This window comes from Sus scrofa, chromosome 7 (assembly GCF_000003025.6).
Source record: "Sus scrofa isolate TJ Tabasco breed Duroc chromosome 7, Sscrofa11.1, whole genome shotgun sequence".
Taxonomy (NCBI): domain Eukaryota; kingdom Metazoa; phylum Chordata; class Mammalia; order Artiodactyla; family Suidae; genus Sus; species Sus scrofa.
In genome coordinates this window covers 75,521,642-75,533,047 of record NC_010449.5, presented here as the reverse complement: position 1 = coordinate 75,533,047, position 11,406 = coordinate 75,521,642, and the positions used below count along the sequence as shown (strand labels likewise).

The window sequence follows — 11,406 nt, the reverse complement described above, 5'->3', positions numbered from 1 at the left end:
CTGGAGAGCCTCTGAGAGCTTGGGTCTGCAGCCATCGCACCCGAAGGAGAGGACAATTCCCCCCCCTTTTTTTGAATTTTTTATTAATATATTTTTTTTGTTAAATTTCTTTGTATTTTTTTTTCCTGCAAGACTTGATGTTGGCGGCACTGTTGTAGTTTAATTTCAATCCCAAATTCCATGAAATAGAAATCAGAAGTAAAGGTTGAGAGGGGAGGAAGGAGGGAGGCAGGCCAAGGAGTAAACAGAGTTTGACTAGAAAAAAAGAGGAGGTTGTGTGTGGTGGGCATTCCCAGGCAAGGCCATTCCTTGAGGGAGGGGTTGGCAGGCAGCTTGCCTCTGCCTCATGCAGGGGAGGGAGAAAGGATCCCCTGGGGACCCTGCAGTCCCCTCTTCCTGGGGCTTCCTGCTCCCAGGGGAAAAGCTACTACCAGGGATCGGCCACAACCTCAAACAGGGCTCTCCACCCATCTCTCACCCGGGTTTGACTCCCACCTCTGCGATGCCTGCAAAGTATGAGAGATTGGTTTCCTTTGATCCCCTCCTTCTGCTGTTTTCCCGGTTCACAAGATTCTGATCTGATGTGGGGAAGGGATGGAACCCACTTAGAGGCTATTAAACAGCTCCTGCTGCCCTGTGAGTTCCTACTGTCTTGTCTGGATCGTTCTCCAGAACTGCCTCCCCGCTCCCCCCCGGCCACTACTGCCAGAGGGAGTGGGGCCCTTGCTCAGGTGCCTCTAACCCTCTGCAGTAGAAATGTCTTCTCCAGGCCCCTTAGAAATTTAATCAAAGGCCACAAGTGAGACTAACCAAATTAACTTTTAGGGGAAGAGAGAAAGGTGGGAGAGGTCAGTGGGTAGGGATGCATGGCCACATTGGACATTTTCTTTCCTTTACACATTGCTCTTCACATGGCATGCTCCCAGGGGGGTTGGACGAGGGGCTGGCTGTTGAGGAAAGAAAGAGCGAGAAGATGCTGGGGAGCCATTCTGCTTTTCGTTCCCGTTTTCTCCTTCAGGGAAGGAGAGAGTCGGGCAAGAACCCAGCTCAGTGCTTGGGGATGAGATAGGATCCTCCAAGTTCAGAGATGGAGGCTGTCCCCCCTCCAGCTTGATCACTAGGCCTCAGAGGGACACCAGGCCCCTTGGGTCAGGGAGTCACAGCAGCTCGGCCAGGGCCTTGCCCGGTATGCAGTCTTCTCCAATACAGAGTATCCCCCTTCTCCATTTTCTTCTTCCTTTCCACTCAGCTTCCACGAGACTCCTCAGGACATCAACCCCCCACCCTCATCCAAGTTCAGGTCTAAAGAAAAGGCAGGGGAGGGAGTGGGGCAATGGTCTGACTTAGAATTGTGTGTCTCAGAGAAGAGAGCGACTCTGAGCGAGAAAAGCCCTTCATATGTAAACAATCTAGAGAGAGAAGGGGTGGGTGGGGAGGGGAGTGAGGAAGACAGAGGCGGAGCCAGGAGAAATGAGAGAATCTGAAAGGAGAAAGAAAAAGCAAGAGACAAAACCAGAGGGGGACAGAAAAGAAAGGGAAGGGAGGAGAGGAAGAAAGGAGCAAAAACAACCAGGAGGAAGGAAAGAGAAAAAGGCAGGTCAGAGGAGTGAAGAGAAGTAGGCCAGGCAGGAGCCTCAGGTAAGGAGCTGGGAGAACAGGAACGCCAGGCTGAGGTCCAGGAGGGCCACGGCTCCCACCACCAGCGGGTTGGCAGCTCCCTAGAGAGATGAGGGGAAATGCAGTCTCAGTGCCTGAGGACCAGGTCCAGACTCTACCTTCCTGAGGTGGCAAAGCAGAGGGGGTCCCAGGCACCTCTCCTCAAAGGCCAGAGCTGGGAAATCTCCAATCTTTGCTTTTTTGGATTGCAAAGCACCCCTCTGCTTTCAGGCGGGGCCCCACCTTCCCTCTGGCTCCCTCGAGTCAGCCCTTCCCCCGCTCCCTCCCCTCCCCTCCCCTCCCAGCAGCACGTGGCCCAGGCAGAAGGTGCCTGGCCTTAGTAGCAGACGTTGGCAGCAGCCGCCTTTACTGCAGTGAAGCAGAGAGGGATGAAGGGGTGAGGAGGTGGTTGCTAGGAAACAGGAGAAGGCTGGGAGTCCAATCAGAGTGGAGGGTTCTGGGGAAACTCCACCCCTCTCGGTTTTCTGCCTTTTTTCCTATTTCCCTTCTTCCCCCGAGAGGGAGGGAGAGTCAGGGTAGGGAGGGAACAAGCTTTTCCTTTTTTATTTCTGGGCACCAAAGAGAGAAAGTGTGGAGGTGGGGGTGGGGGTGGAGTAGGAAACTGAGAGCTGGAAATGATACGAAAGGAGAACAGGGAAAGATGTTCTGACTCTACTGTTAATTATTAGCTGGAAACCTTGGTGAGTTACTCTAAGCGCTCCGGGCCTCAGTTCCCTCATGTGTCAAATGAGGGAGTTAAAGGTCTCTAAGTTTCCTTCTAGCTTGCAAATTCTCTCTCTCTCTCTCTCTCTCTTTTTTTTTTTTTTTTTTTTTTTTTTGTGTGTGTGTCTTTTCTAGGGCTGCACCCGTGGCATATGGAGGTTCCCGGGCTAGGGGTCTAATCAGAGCTGTAGCCGCAGGCCTACACCACAGCCACGGCCACGCTGGATCTGAGCCGCATCTGTGACCTACACCGCAGCTCACGGCAACGCCAGATCCTTAACCCACTGAGCGAGGCCAGGGATCGAACCTGCAACCTCATGGCTCCTAGTCAGATTCGTTAACCACTGAGCCACGACAGGAACTTCTCCTCTATTTTTTTTCTTTTTTTTTGGAGGTGGGATATAGTCCAACCAGGCAGGCAGACAGGAAGCTGAGTGTGAATCAAGCCCCTCTGAGGGGTCTGGAAAGGACGAGAGGCCAGGCTTTGAGGAGAAGAGGGGCCAGCAAGGAGCAAAGACTGAGGGCACAAGGTTGGGAGGGTGGGTCTCTCACCCGCTGCGCGGGCCTGTCGGTGGCAGCAGCCTCCTCAGCCTCTTCGGTCAGGCACCCGGCATCAGGACCCCTCGAGGACAGGCCCCTCAGGACTGGTGAGGCCACAGGCTCAGGCTCGGCGCCCCCTGGGGTCTTCAGCTGGGGCAAGGGCTCTTCATCCTCCCCGTCCTCCTCTCGAAGACTTCCGGAACTGTCGCTGCAGCCTCCGAGGAGTGGGGAGCCGTCTCTGGGCTCTGGCCCCTGCAGCCCAGCCTCATCCTCGGCCTCATAGCCAGCGAGTTCCTCTGCCTGCTCACCTGGGCCCCCCCACTCCTCGGGCCAAGCTTTGGGGCCGGAGAAGGGACCCCGGTCCCCTCCAGAAGGCAGTGGGCTCCGGCAGGCAGGGGGGCGCCAGGGTTGGCGGGAGGAGGCGGGGCTGCTGGGAAGTTCAGGGGAGCCCTCTGAGGGGGTCAGTCCATTCTCATACACCCCAGGGCTGTCCTCGTCCAAGGGCTCTGTGTCCGAACCTTCCGAGTCCTGCCTGGGTCTGCGGCCTGGGGCAGGGAGAGCTAAGAATCAGAGGGGCCTCACTGGCCTGGGGCTGCAGAAGCTACAGCTGTATCCCTCTGTCCGGGCGCCTCCCAGGAGGTTACAGCCTTTCATTGCCAGACTCCAATCCCCTCATCCTTGTTATCCTATTTCATGAATTCCTTCTATTCCCCAATGGGGCTGGCCCCCATCCTCTGTCCCCTTAGACCCTCAGACCCTGTCTTTCCCACCCCCAGGCCCCTCCAAGGATTCCCTTCCCCTTTCTCCATGCCCGGGCCTCTCCAGTTGCCCAGAAAGCCCCCAGTCCTATCCCTCCCCAACCTCACCTGGGGCTTCCAACATGGGGTGCAGGTCTTGGGCTATCAGTTTGGCCATTCGAGCTGCCTCCACAGCCTTCTCGGCGACGCTGCTGGCTGCCACTGCCTTTAGAAGGGCGTCTGCTGCCCTGTTGGGTTCCAGGGACAGGGTCTTAGCAGACCGGCCCCAGCCCCCCACGGAGTCATATCCCCCAGATCTGAGCTCACCTCTGGAGCTCACCTTGCCTTTGCTCATACCCGGCTGGCTACTCCCCTTCCCCAGCCTGGCAGGCCAGCAGGCCTTTGGCTCCTCTCCTAGACCAGGGCCATGGCCGTGTCATCGCACCCTCCTGCTCCTCTCACACCCCTCCACCTTTCCGTCCTGTAGTAACACATCCCTTCCTCCAGCTGCAGGGGCCCCAGGCCCTCCCCAATGCCCTCAGCTCTGTTATTCTATTCCTGTCCTGCTCTCTCCCGGGGACAAATGAGACCTCACTCTCTTAGCACATCTCTCTGCAGCTGCACCTGCTGGGTGCTTACAAGCTATGCCTCTTTGCTGTGTTAGTACCTCTTGTTACTAGAATTTCACATCTTGCTTCTCTTCATTTCACTTCTGTAGCACATCATTCTCCCCTCCCCTGGTCACTGTCCCTGCCCCCTGCCCCACCTCCTCCTTTCTGAGCTCTGGAACTGGAGTATGGGTGCGTGTCCCCTTTCTGCTCCCATCTACCTATTCCCTCTCCCTGCTAACATGCGTGCTTTCTCACCATTGTGATTACACCTTCTGGGTGAGCTCTTAGTCTCCCACAACCCGCCTGCCTTCGTCCTGCCCTGCTGCTTAGTTACAGGTAACCTTGAAGCATTATCTGTCTCCAGGGTCAGGGATCGAACCTGTGCTGAATCCTAAACCCACTATACCACAAAGGATCTCCCGAGGCATTATCAATCTTTTCCCCTTTGTTATTTCCCAATTCTCCATCTGATGTCAGACACTTCCTCAATTTACCCTTCCCTTTACTTTCTTTTCTTCTGCTTTTTAGGGCCACACCCACAGCATATGAAAGTTCCCAGGCTAAGGGTCGAATCAGAGCTACAACTGCCAGCCTACACCACAGCCACAGCAATGTGGGATCTGAGCCGCGTCTGTGATCTACACCACTCATGTTAATGCTGGATCCTTAACCCACTGAACAAGGCCAGGGATCGAATTTGTGTCCTCATGGATACTCGCTAGATTCATTTCCGCTGTGCAACAATGAGAACTCCCTTTTTTTCTTTTCTTTTTTTTCAATTTGGCTTTGGTGTGCAGTGGCTTGATGTGGAATCTCAGTTTCCAGACCAGGGAACTTGGCCTGCAGTGGTGAAAATGCTGAATCCTAAGCACTAGGCCACCAGGGAACTCCCCTGCCCTCTGCTGTTAATCATAGGTTCACTGTAATTATTAAATTAGTTCTGTAATCCTGACTGAAATTGGGGCATAAAGGATCAGAGGGAGAGGTAATCAGACATACTTGCCATGGGCTTGAATGGATCAAGACCAATGACTCCCTCTGGCTCAGGGGCTGTTTTATCTGTCCTGGAAAGCAGTATGGTATGGGGAGAGGGAGAAGGGTGGTGGTGTCCCGTTGCTGTCTTAGGTCAACCTCTCCTTAATATACCTTGGGAGATAAGGTCAGCCCTCTTCCCCTCAAACCTGGTGGGCCTCATGGACCTCTGAATCCTGCTTAGAGGGGTCTCAGATAACTCTGCTCTTCTGTCTTAGGACTTTTGGACTCTATGACTAGCCCTGTTCTGAAACTGAGCTGGTCTCAGGGTTTAGAGCAGGGGATGAGGATCGTGGTCTTGGATTGCACTGAGTTCTTCTGGGGGCCAAGAAAAGGAAACACTGACAAGCGCTGGCCTGTGTTTTGAGTTTGGAGGATATGGATGGTCAAGTCCTAGTCCACAGACCCAGTCTGTGCTCAGGCATCAGGCCAGGCTCAGGCTACCTGCTGCTGAGGCTCTGCTGCTTCCATGGCAGCCAGCAGCCAATCATGTTTGCCAGGCCTGTTGCTGGGGAGACCAACCAGCCTCCTCCCACTGCCTGATCCTCCTAGCTACTAAGATCAGTTTTTCTTGCATATGCCCACTCCCCATCTAGCCTAAATGCTCCTTGGTGCCCTGGCCCTCCCCTTCCCTGGCTTAAGGCCTTGGACTCGAACTACCCAGACACTCAGATATATCTACAGAGAGACATTCTCTGGTTCAGGAATCTACTCTGGATATAACCTCTCTCTCTCTCTCTCTCTCACACACACACACACACACACACACACACACACTTGTCACCCATTATGCAAACTCACTGAAGCAAATCTGGAGACACCTTGACTTTTCATTTTCTGAAACACTCTCAAATTCAAATAAGATTATTCTACTGTGCCATCCCCTTTAAAGAAAATATAATATCTAAAAATTCCTATGCATAAATTGTATAAGTCAGGGGCCTCTGAATCTCATTACAAATGGATTTTTGGCTTTCTTTAGTCACAAGCCACATGCAGTTATTAAGCACTTTAAATGTGGCTAGTCAAAATTGAATGATGTAAGTGTAAAATACATATTGGATTTCAAAGGCTTAGTAAAAAAGTGGGGATGTAAAATATCTCAATTATTTTAAGGTGATTTTAGGTTGAAATAATATTTTGGATATTTTGGTTTAAATAAAAATATTACTTAAATTCATTTCATCTGTTTCTCCGTTTTGTTTTGTTTTGTTTTTGTTTTTGTTTTGGCTACTAGAAGAGTCAAAAAATTGTATTTTGTTTACATTATATTCCTACTGGACAGGACTGCTTTAGATAACAAGGTTCCTGAGGCATGGAAACGGTAATCTGATTTACAGAAAGAAAATTTCATTTACAGACAAGTCTCCTCCCTTTAAATCTTTATCATTTGGGTAAAGGGGGCAGAGGAGACAAAGCGAGAGGGACTATCTTTTCAAGTGGATCGATCAGCCGTACAAACTCCCCAAGGCCTAAGGCTAAAATGATATCAGGCAGGCTTGCATATGGTGGCATATGCACACTGCCTGTCTCTCTGCTTGGGGCTGCTGCTCCCCGCCTGAGTCCTGGAGGCTGGGTCAACTGCAAGAAGAGGAAGGCTAGGGACATGCCTGAGTTCCACCCAAGAGGTTTCCTGGGCGGGCACAAGGCAGCGCTCATTGGTACTCCCACACACAACAATGACACACATCCCCACCAAAGACACTGAGACACACTTACAGTCTAACAGGGCTTCCCTCAAATACCCAGCCACCCACGGTTACACCCACGTCCACCTGTAGCTTCAGATATAAACACTCCAAATACCCTGGGCTGCAAATGCTTGGCCCTAGGCCTCACTCTTCCCCACCAGGCCTTCGGCCTTGGGTCTTAGGCCTCCTTTAGGCACCGCCCCCCCTTCCCTGTCCTCAGCGTACTTTCACCCCTTAGCCCCGCTTTGGCCTCTGCACCCATGCCCACCTGGCAGCGGCGATCTCCTGGCGCTGACGGGCAGCGCTCACGGCTCGACGGGCGCCCTCAACAGCCCTGTCCACCTTCTCCTTGACTTTGCCCCTCCGAAGGGCCAGAGGGAGGAGGCTGCGCACGCGCCCCCCGTGCACCAGCCGGTTGCGCTTGTACTTGCCCTCCTCGCGGGAGCCGTCGGGGCGGGTGGTGCGCCCGTAGCCGTGCCGCCGGTTGCCCAGCCACTCGCCTTCGTAGCGCAGCCCGTTGGAGCGCTGGCTCACGCCGTAGCCGCTGCGCCGGTCCGCGCGCCATTCGCCTGCATACACCTCAGTGGCCGAGCCCTCGATGAGGGCGGGTGGAGCCTGGGCCGGGGGCCCGCTGGCCTCGGAGCCTGGGGGTCCTGTGCTGCCCACCTCGCTGCTCACCTCGCTGCGCAGGGAGCCCCGCTTGCTGCCCAAGGAGCTGCGGCGTCCTCCCGCCCGGAGCCCACTGAGCAGCAGCGAGCGGCGGAAGAACCCGCCAGCCGCAGGGGTGCGCTTTCGGGAGGACGCGCCGTCAGCGTCCCCGGGCGCGGCCAGCACGAAGCCGCCCCGGGAGCCCGAGGCCGGGCTACCTCCCTCGTCGCCGGGCAGGGGCAGGGGCGGGGGCGGCGTCGGGGGGTCGCTATGGCCGGAGTCCAGGGAGGTGCGGCGGGGCGAGCGCAGCAGCGCCGCCTGGTGGTAGGGCACACTCTGGCGTACCCCGTAGCCGTGGCGCTTCCCTGCTTGCCACTGGCCCTGATAGGTGCCTGCGGCGGGGGAGGAAGTGGAGAAAGAGTCAGGACCCGCCGCTCCTTGCACCTCCCCCCGCCCCATGCACCCCTGAAAGCCTAAGAGTCGGGTGGGAGAGGTGGAGGCAGTTAGCGTGGAGGTCGGGGAAAAGCACTAGGAGCTGGGGACAGGCCAGGTTGGGTCGGAAGGTGGGGGAAGAACACTGAAAACTGGCAGGTAGCAGCTCTGTGGATTTGGGCCGTGCAGGTAGACAGGGGAAAGGGGGAGGGACAGACAGACTGGAGTGTGTGAAGGACAGACAGTCCAGAGGGTACAAAAGACAGGTTGACAAGGGTGCATAGATGGCATGTGACAATAGAACTATGAGGGGTAACGTGACCGAGGAAATGTGAGGGGACAGGCAGATGGGGGTGTGTGAGGGTTAGGTAGATGCGGGGTGTGACGCTCAGGTAGATTGGGGAGAGGGAAAAGCAGGCAGGGGACAGACAGATGAGGAAGGCGTGTGTGATGATGGGAGGAGAGAACAGAACAATGGGCGCAGGGGCACGTATCGATGGGGAAGGCGTGTAGGGTAACAGCGGAGCACCGAGGGGCGTATGGCAGGGGAAGGCAGACGCAGGGCAGGCCGGCGGGGAGGCGCACGCGGACGAGCAGACAGACAGTAGTGGGCAGGGCCCCGCACCTCCGTCGGAGTAGGTCTCGGTGCCGTAGCCGTCCTGGAAGCCGTCCTTCCAGAGCCCGGCGTAGCGCAGGCCGGACACGCTCTCCCACACGCCGCTGCGCCCCTTCAGCCCTCCCAGCCACTCGCCGCGGTACGTCCAGCGGCTCTTGCGCTCCACGCCCAGCCCTTCGCGCTTGCCCTGCTGCCAGTGGCCCTGGTAGCTGTGTCCGCCGGGCCCCGTGAAGACGCCCAGTGACTCGAAGCCGTGCGCCCAGCAGCCGCTGTACTCGCCCTGGGCGCCGGGCCCGGTGCACACGCCGTAGCCATGTGCCCGCCCCGCCTCCCAGCCCCCCACGTAGCAGCCCCCGTCGTCAAAGTCGAACTTGCCCCCGGGGGACATGCATGTAGTTGGCGCGGCCTCAGCCCCCCGGTAGCTCAGCGCATCCTGGGGCTGGAGAGCCGGCTGGGGGCCTGGGAGCCGGGCGAGGCCTGGGGGCGGGGGCAGTTAGACCGGGGCCAGTCGGGGGGGCCCCAGCGCGGGCTGGCAGGGCCGGACCCTCATCCTGAGTGGCTGCGGAGAAAGAGGGGGGAAGTGGCGAGCGAGGCCCCTCCTCTTTGCCGCCGCTCCCTGGCCCAGTGGCTCCGGGGCCTCAGCACCGCCCCTCAATCCCCCACCCTTCAGCAGCATCTTCCAGCATCTCCTAAGCTTCAGAGGCACAGGGATCCCCCACCCCTCCGTTCTTGTAGAGGGCCCCTCCCAGGGCTTGGGGTCCTAACCCCAAGCGGGAGTCTATCCCACTTCTCCAACCTGGAACCCCAAAGTGTCGAGTGTGGATGGCAGTCTGGGGGAGGGTCCTTAGAGGGGGCTGGACAGAGTCGCAGGCCACCTGCTTCCCTGGCTGCTGTCAGGACCCCTCTGCCCCTGTTCTTTGGCTACCCTGGCAAGAGTCGGGGGCGGGTTGAAAACGTGGGGGTGGGGGATCAGAACAAGGTGGGCACAGGGTTTGGGGGGGAAATGAGAGTATGGGGGAAGCTCCGCAGGGAAAAGGCGAGGGTGGGGATGGGCGGACGGGCGGAAGGGAGGGGGCAGGTACTCACCATGTGGGCTGGGGCTCAGGCTGCCTCCCAGGCACAGCATCCATGGCAGGATACCTCCACTCCCACCTCGCCCAGACCAGCCGAGCCCCCTCCCCTTCCGGAGAGCCTGCTCCAACCCAGAGAGCCAAGGTGGGGGAGCCGCAAGGAGAGAGTCCCCTCTCTCTCCAGCCGGAGGAGGAGGTGGGGGGGCGAGGTAGTGGCAAGGGTAGGGGGAGATGAGAATAGTGTAGGGGGAAAAAAATCTGCCTTGGGCGGAGATAGGGAAGAGGTGCTGGGAGCTGGATGGAAGAGAGAGGGGGCTATCAAGAGGGGGTGTTTTTATTATTTTTTTCTTCTTATGGTTGGGGGAAAGAAAAAAAAATCAAAATTCTGATTCCATCCCAGCACAAATCAATGTTTGCTCCATCGCAGCATCACGGGGGAGGCTGGGCCAGGCAGATTTAAAGGGACAGGGAGAGGAGAGGAGAGGGTGGGGAGAGGAGGAGAGGAAGAAGAGACAGTGGCGTGGATAGCGTTGGGGGGCGGGGATGCCTGGGCAGAAGTGATGGGTGCCTGCTAAACCTGCGGTGAGGGAGGAGGCGAGGAGAGAGGCGAAAGGGAGGCGCAGAGACCCCCAGTGTGGAAAGGAACCCAGGGATGCTGGTAGGGAGTGGGGTGAGGCCGAGAGGAGGGGAGAGGAGGCAGGGGGAGGAGACTGAGCTGAAGATGGGGAGGCTGGGGGAGGCCGAAGCCAGCCGGGGGAGGAGAGATGCTGGCGAGGCCGGGAGAGGGCGAGAAGAATACAAAGAAAGAGGTGCAGGGGTGAGAGCTAAGGCGGGGGGAGATACTGTCGGAGAGGGAGAAAGGGAGGGAAATCCATTCTGGGACTGGTGAGGGATGGCAAGGAGGAGAGAAGCAGGGGAGGAGGAGAAGGAGGGAGAAGAAATAGATATGGAGACTGAGAGAGCGAAAAAAAGGGCTGTGAAGGGAGGGAGCCAGCTCTGCGGGAGGAGGGCGGGCTTGGGCAGGGACGTCTAGGCAGGAAGAGCCCAAGCAGGGGCTGGAGGGCCGGAAGTGGTGTTTGTGGGGAGAAGGATGAACCTGCCAGCTGCTTGGACTAAAGCCAAGAAACCTCTGGGCATGGACGTCTGTGTCCACCAAGTCCACTGCCCTCCCTAAGAAACTGCTGACGGGGACCAGGAGGCTCCCCACTTGCACTATCTGAGCAAACTGGAAACGGGTCCCTGCCAGGAGGCTTGGCTTTTCCAGGCTTAACCTTCCTCCGACTCCCTCCAACTCTCTCTCCCTGGCTTGTCCTTTTGAAAGGGGAGGGAGGGCATGAGGGGGTGTATTGATTTTGAACAGGGAACAGGGGGTCATACTTGGCAGTGCCATGAAGATCCGGGGGCTTTGGAGTCTTCTCTTTTGCAAAACTAGAGGCAAAGACACATTTGTTGGGGAGGGGGAGCTTATTTTGTGCCAAGTCCTCCTGCAGCCTTCCACCCCTCGCTGACCAGAGCAGCAGCCCACACTGGGCCTGTTTACAGACAGAAATAGGCACACACTGTCTTTCCCACCCCTCAGCTTACTTAGATGCTGCATCTATCCTGCCCCTAAGCTTTTAGGAAGGAGGACACTGCCCAGTTACCACAGGG

The 11,406-nt window shown here is 57.0% G+C and overlaps 1 protein-coding gene across 2 annotated transcripts; it reads right to left on the bottom strand.

The window, feature by feature from the left end:
- On the bottom strand, window positions 65–10,699 carry JPH4 (junctophilin 4). Of its 2 annotated transcripts, XM_001928670.6 has the most exons (6): window positions 9,773–10,695; window positions 8,696–9,245; window positions 7,259–8,030; window positions 3,786–3,904; window positions 2,932–3,464; window positions 65–1,718 (listed from the first exon to the last, which is right to left on the bottom strand). In XM_001928670.6, exons 2-6 carry the CDS (start codon window positions 9,072–9,074, stop codon window positions 1,635–1,637), a joined length of 1,887 nt encoding a protein of 628 aa, XP_001928705.3. In that variant the 5' UTR covers window positions 9,075–9,245; window positions 9,773–10,695; the 3' UTR covers window positions 65–1,634. The 2 variants fall into 2 exon arrangements, with proteins under 2 accessions (XP_001928705.3, XP_005666308.1); XM_005666251.3 differs by lacking the exon at window positions 65–1,718 and having other exon boundaries at window positions 2,761–3,464; window positions 9,773–10,699.

Coding starts and splice junctions, on each gene's coding strand:
- JPH4 (XM_005666251.3), bottom strand. CDS start 9,074: ATGTCCCCCGGGGGCAAGTTCGACTTTGACGACGGGGGCTGCTACGTG. Junction 8,031..8,695: donor CGAGACCTACTCCGACGGAG/GTGCGGGGCCCT, acceptor CCCCCGCCGCAG/GCACCTATCAGGGCCAGTGG. Junction 3,465..3,785: donor CCCCATGTTGGAAGCCCCAG/GTGAGGTTGGGG, acceptor TCCCTGCCCCAG/GCCGCAGACCCAGGCAGGAC.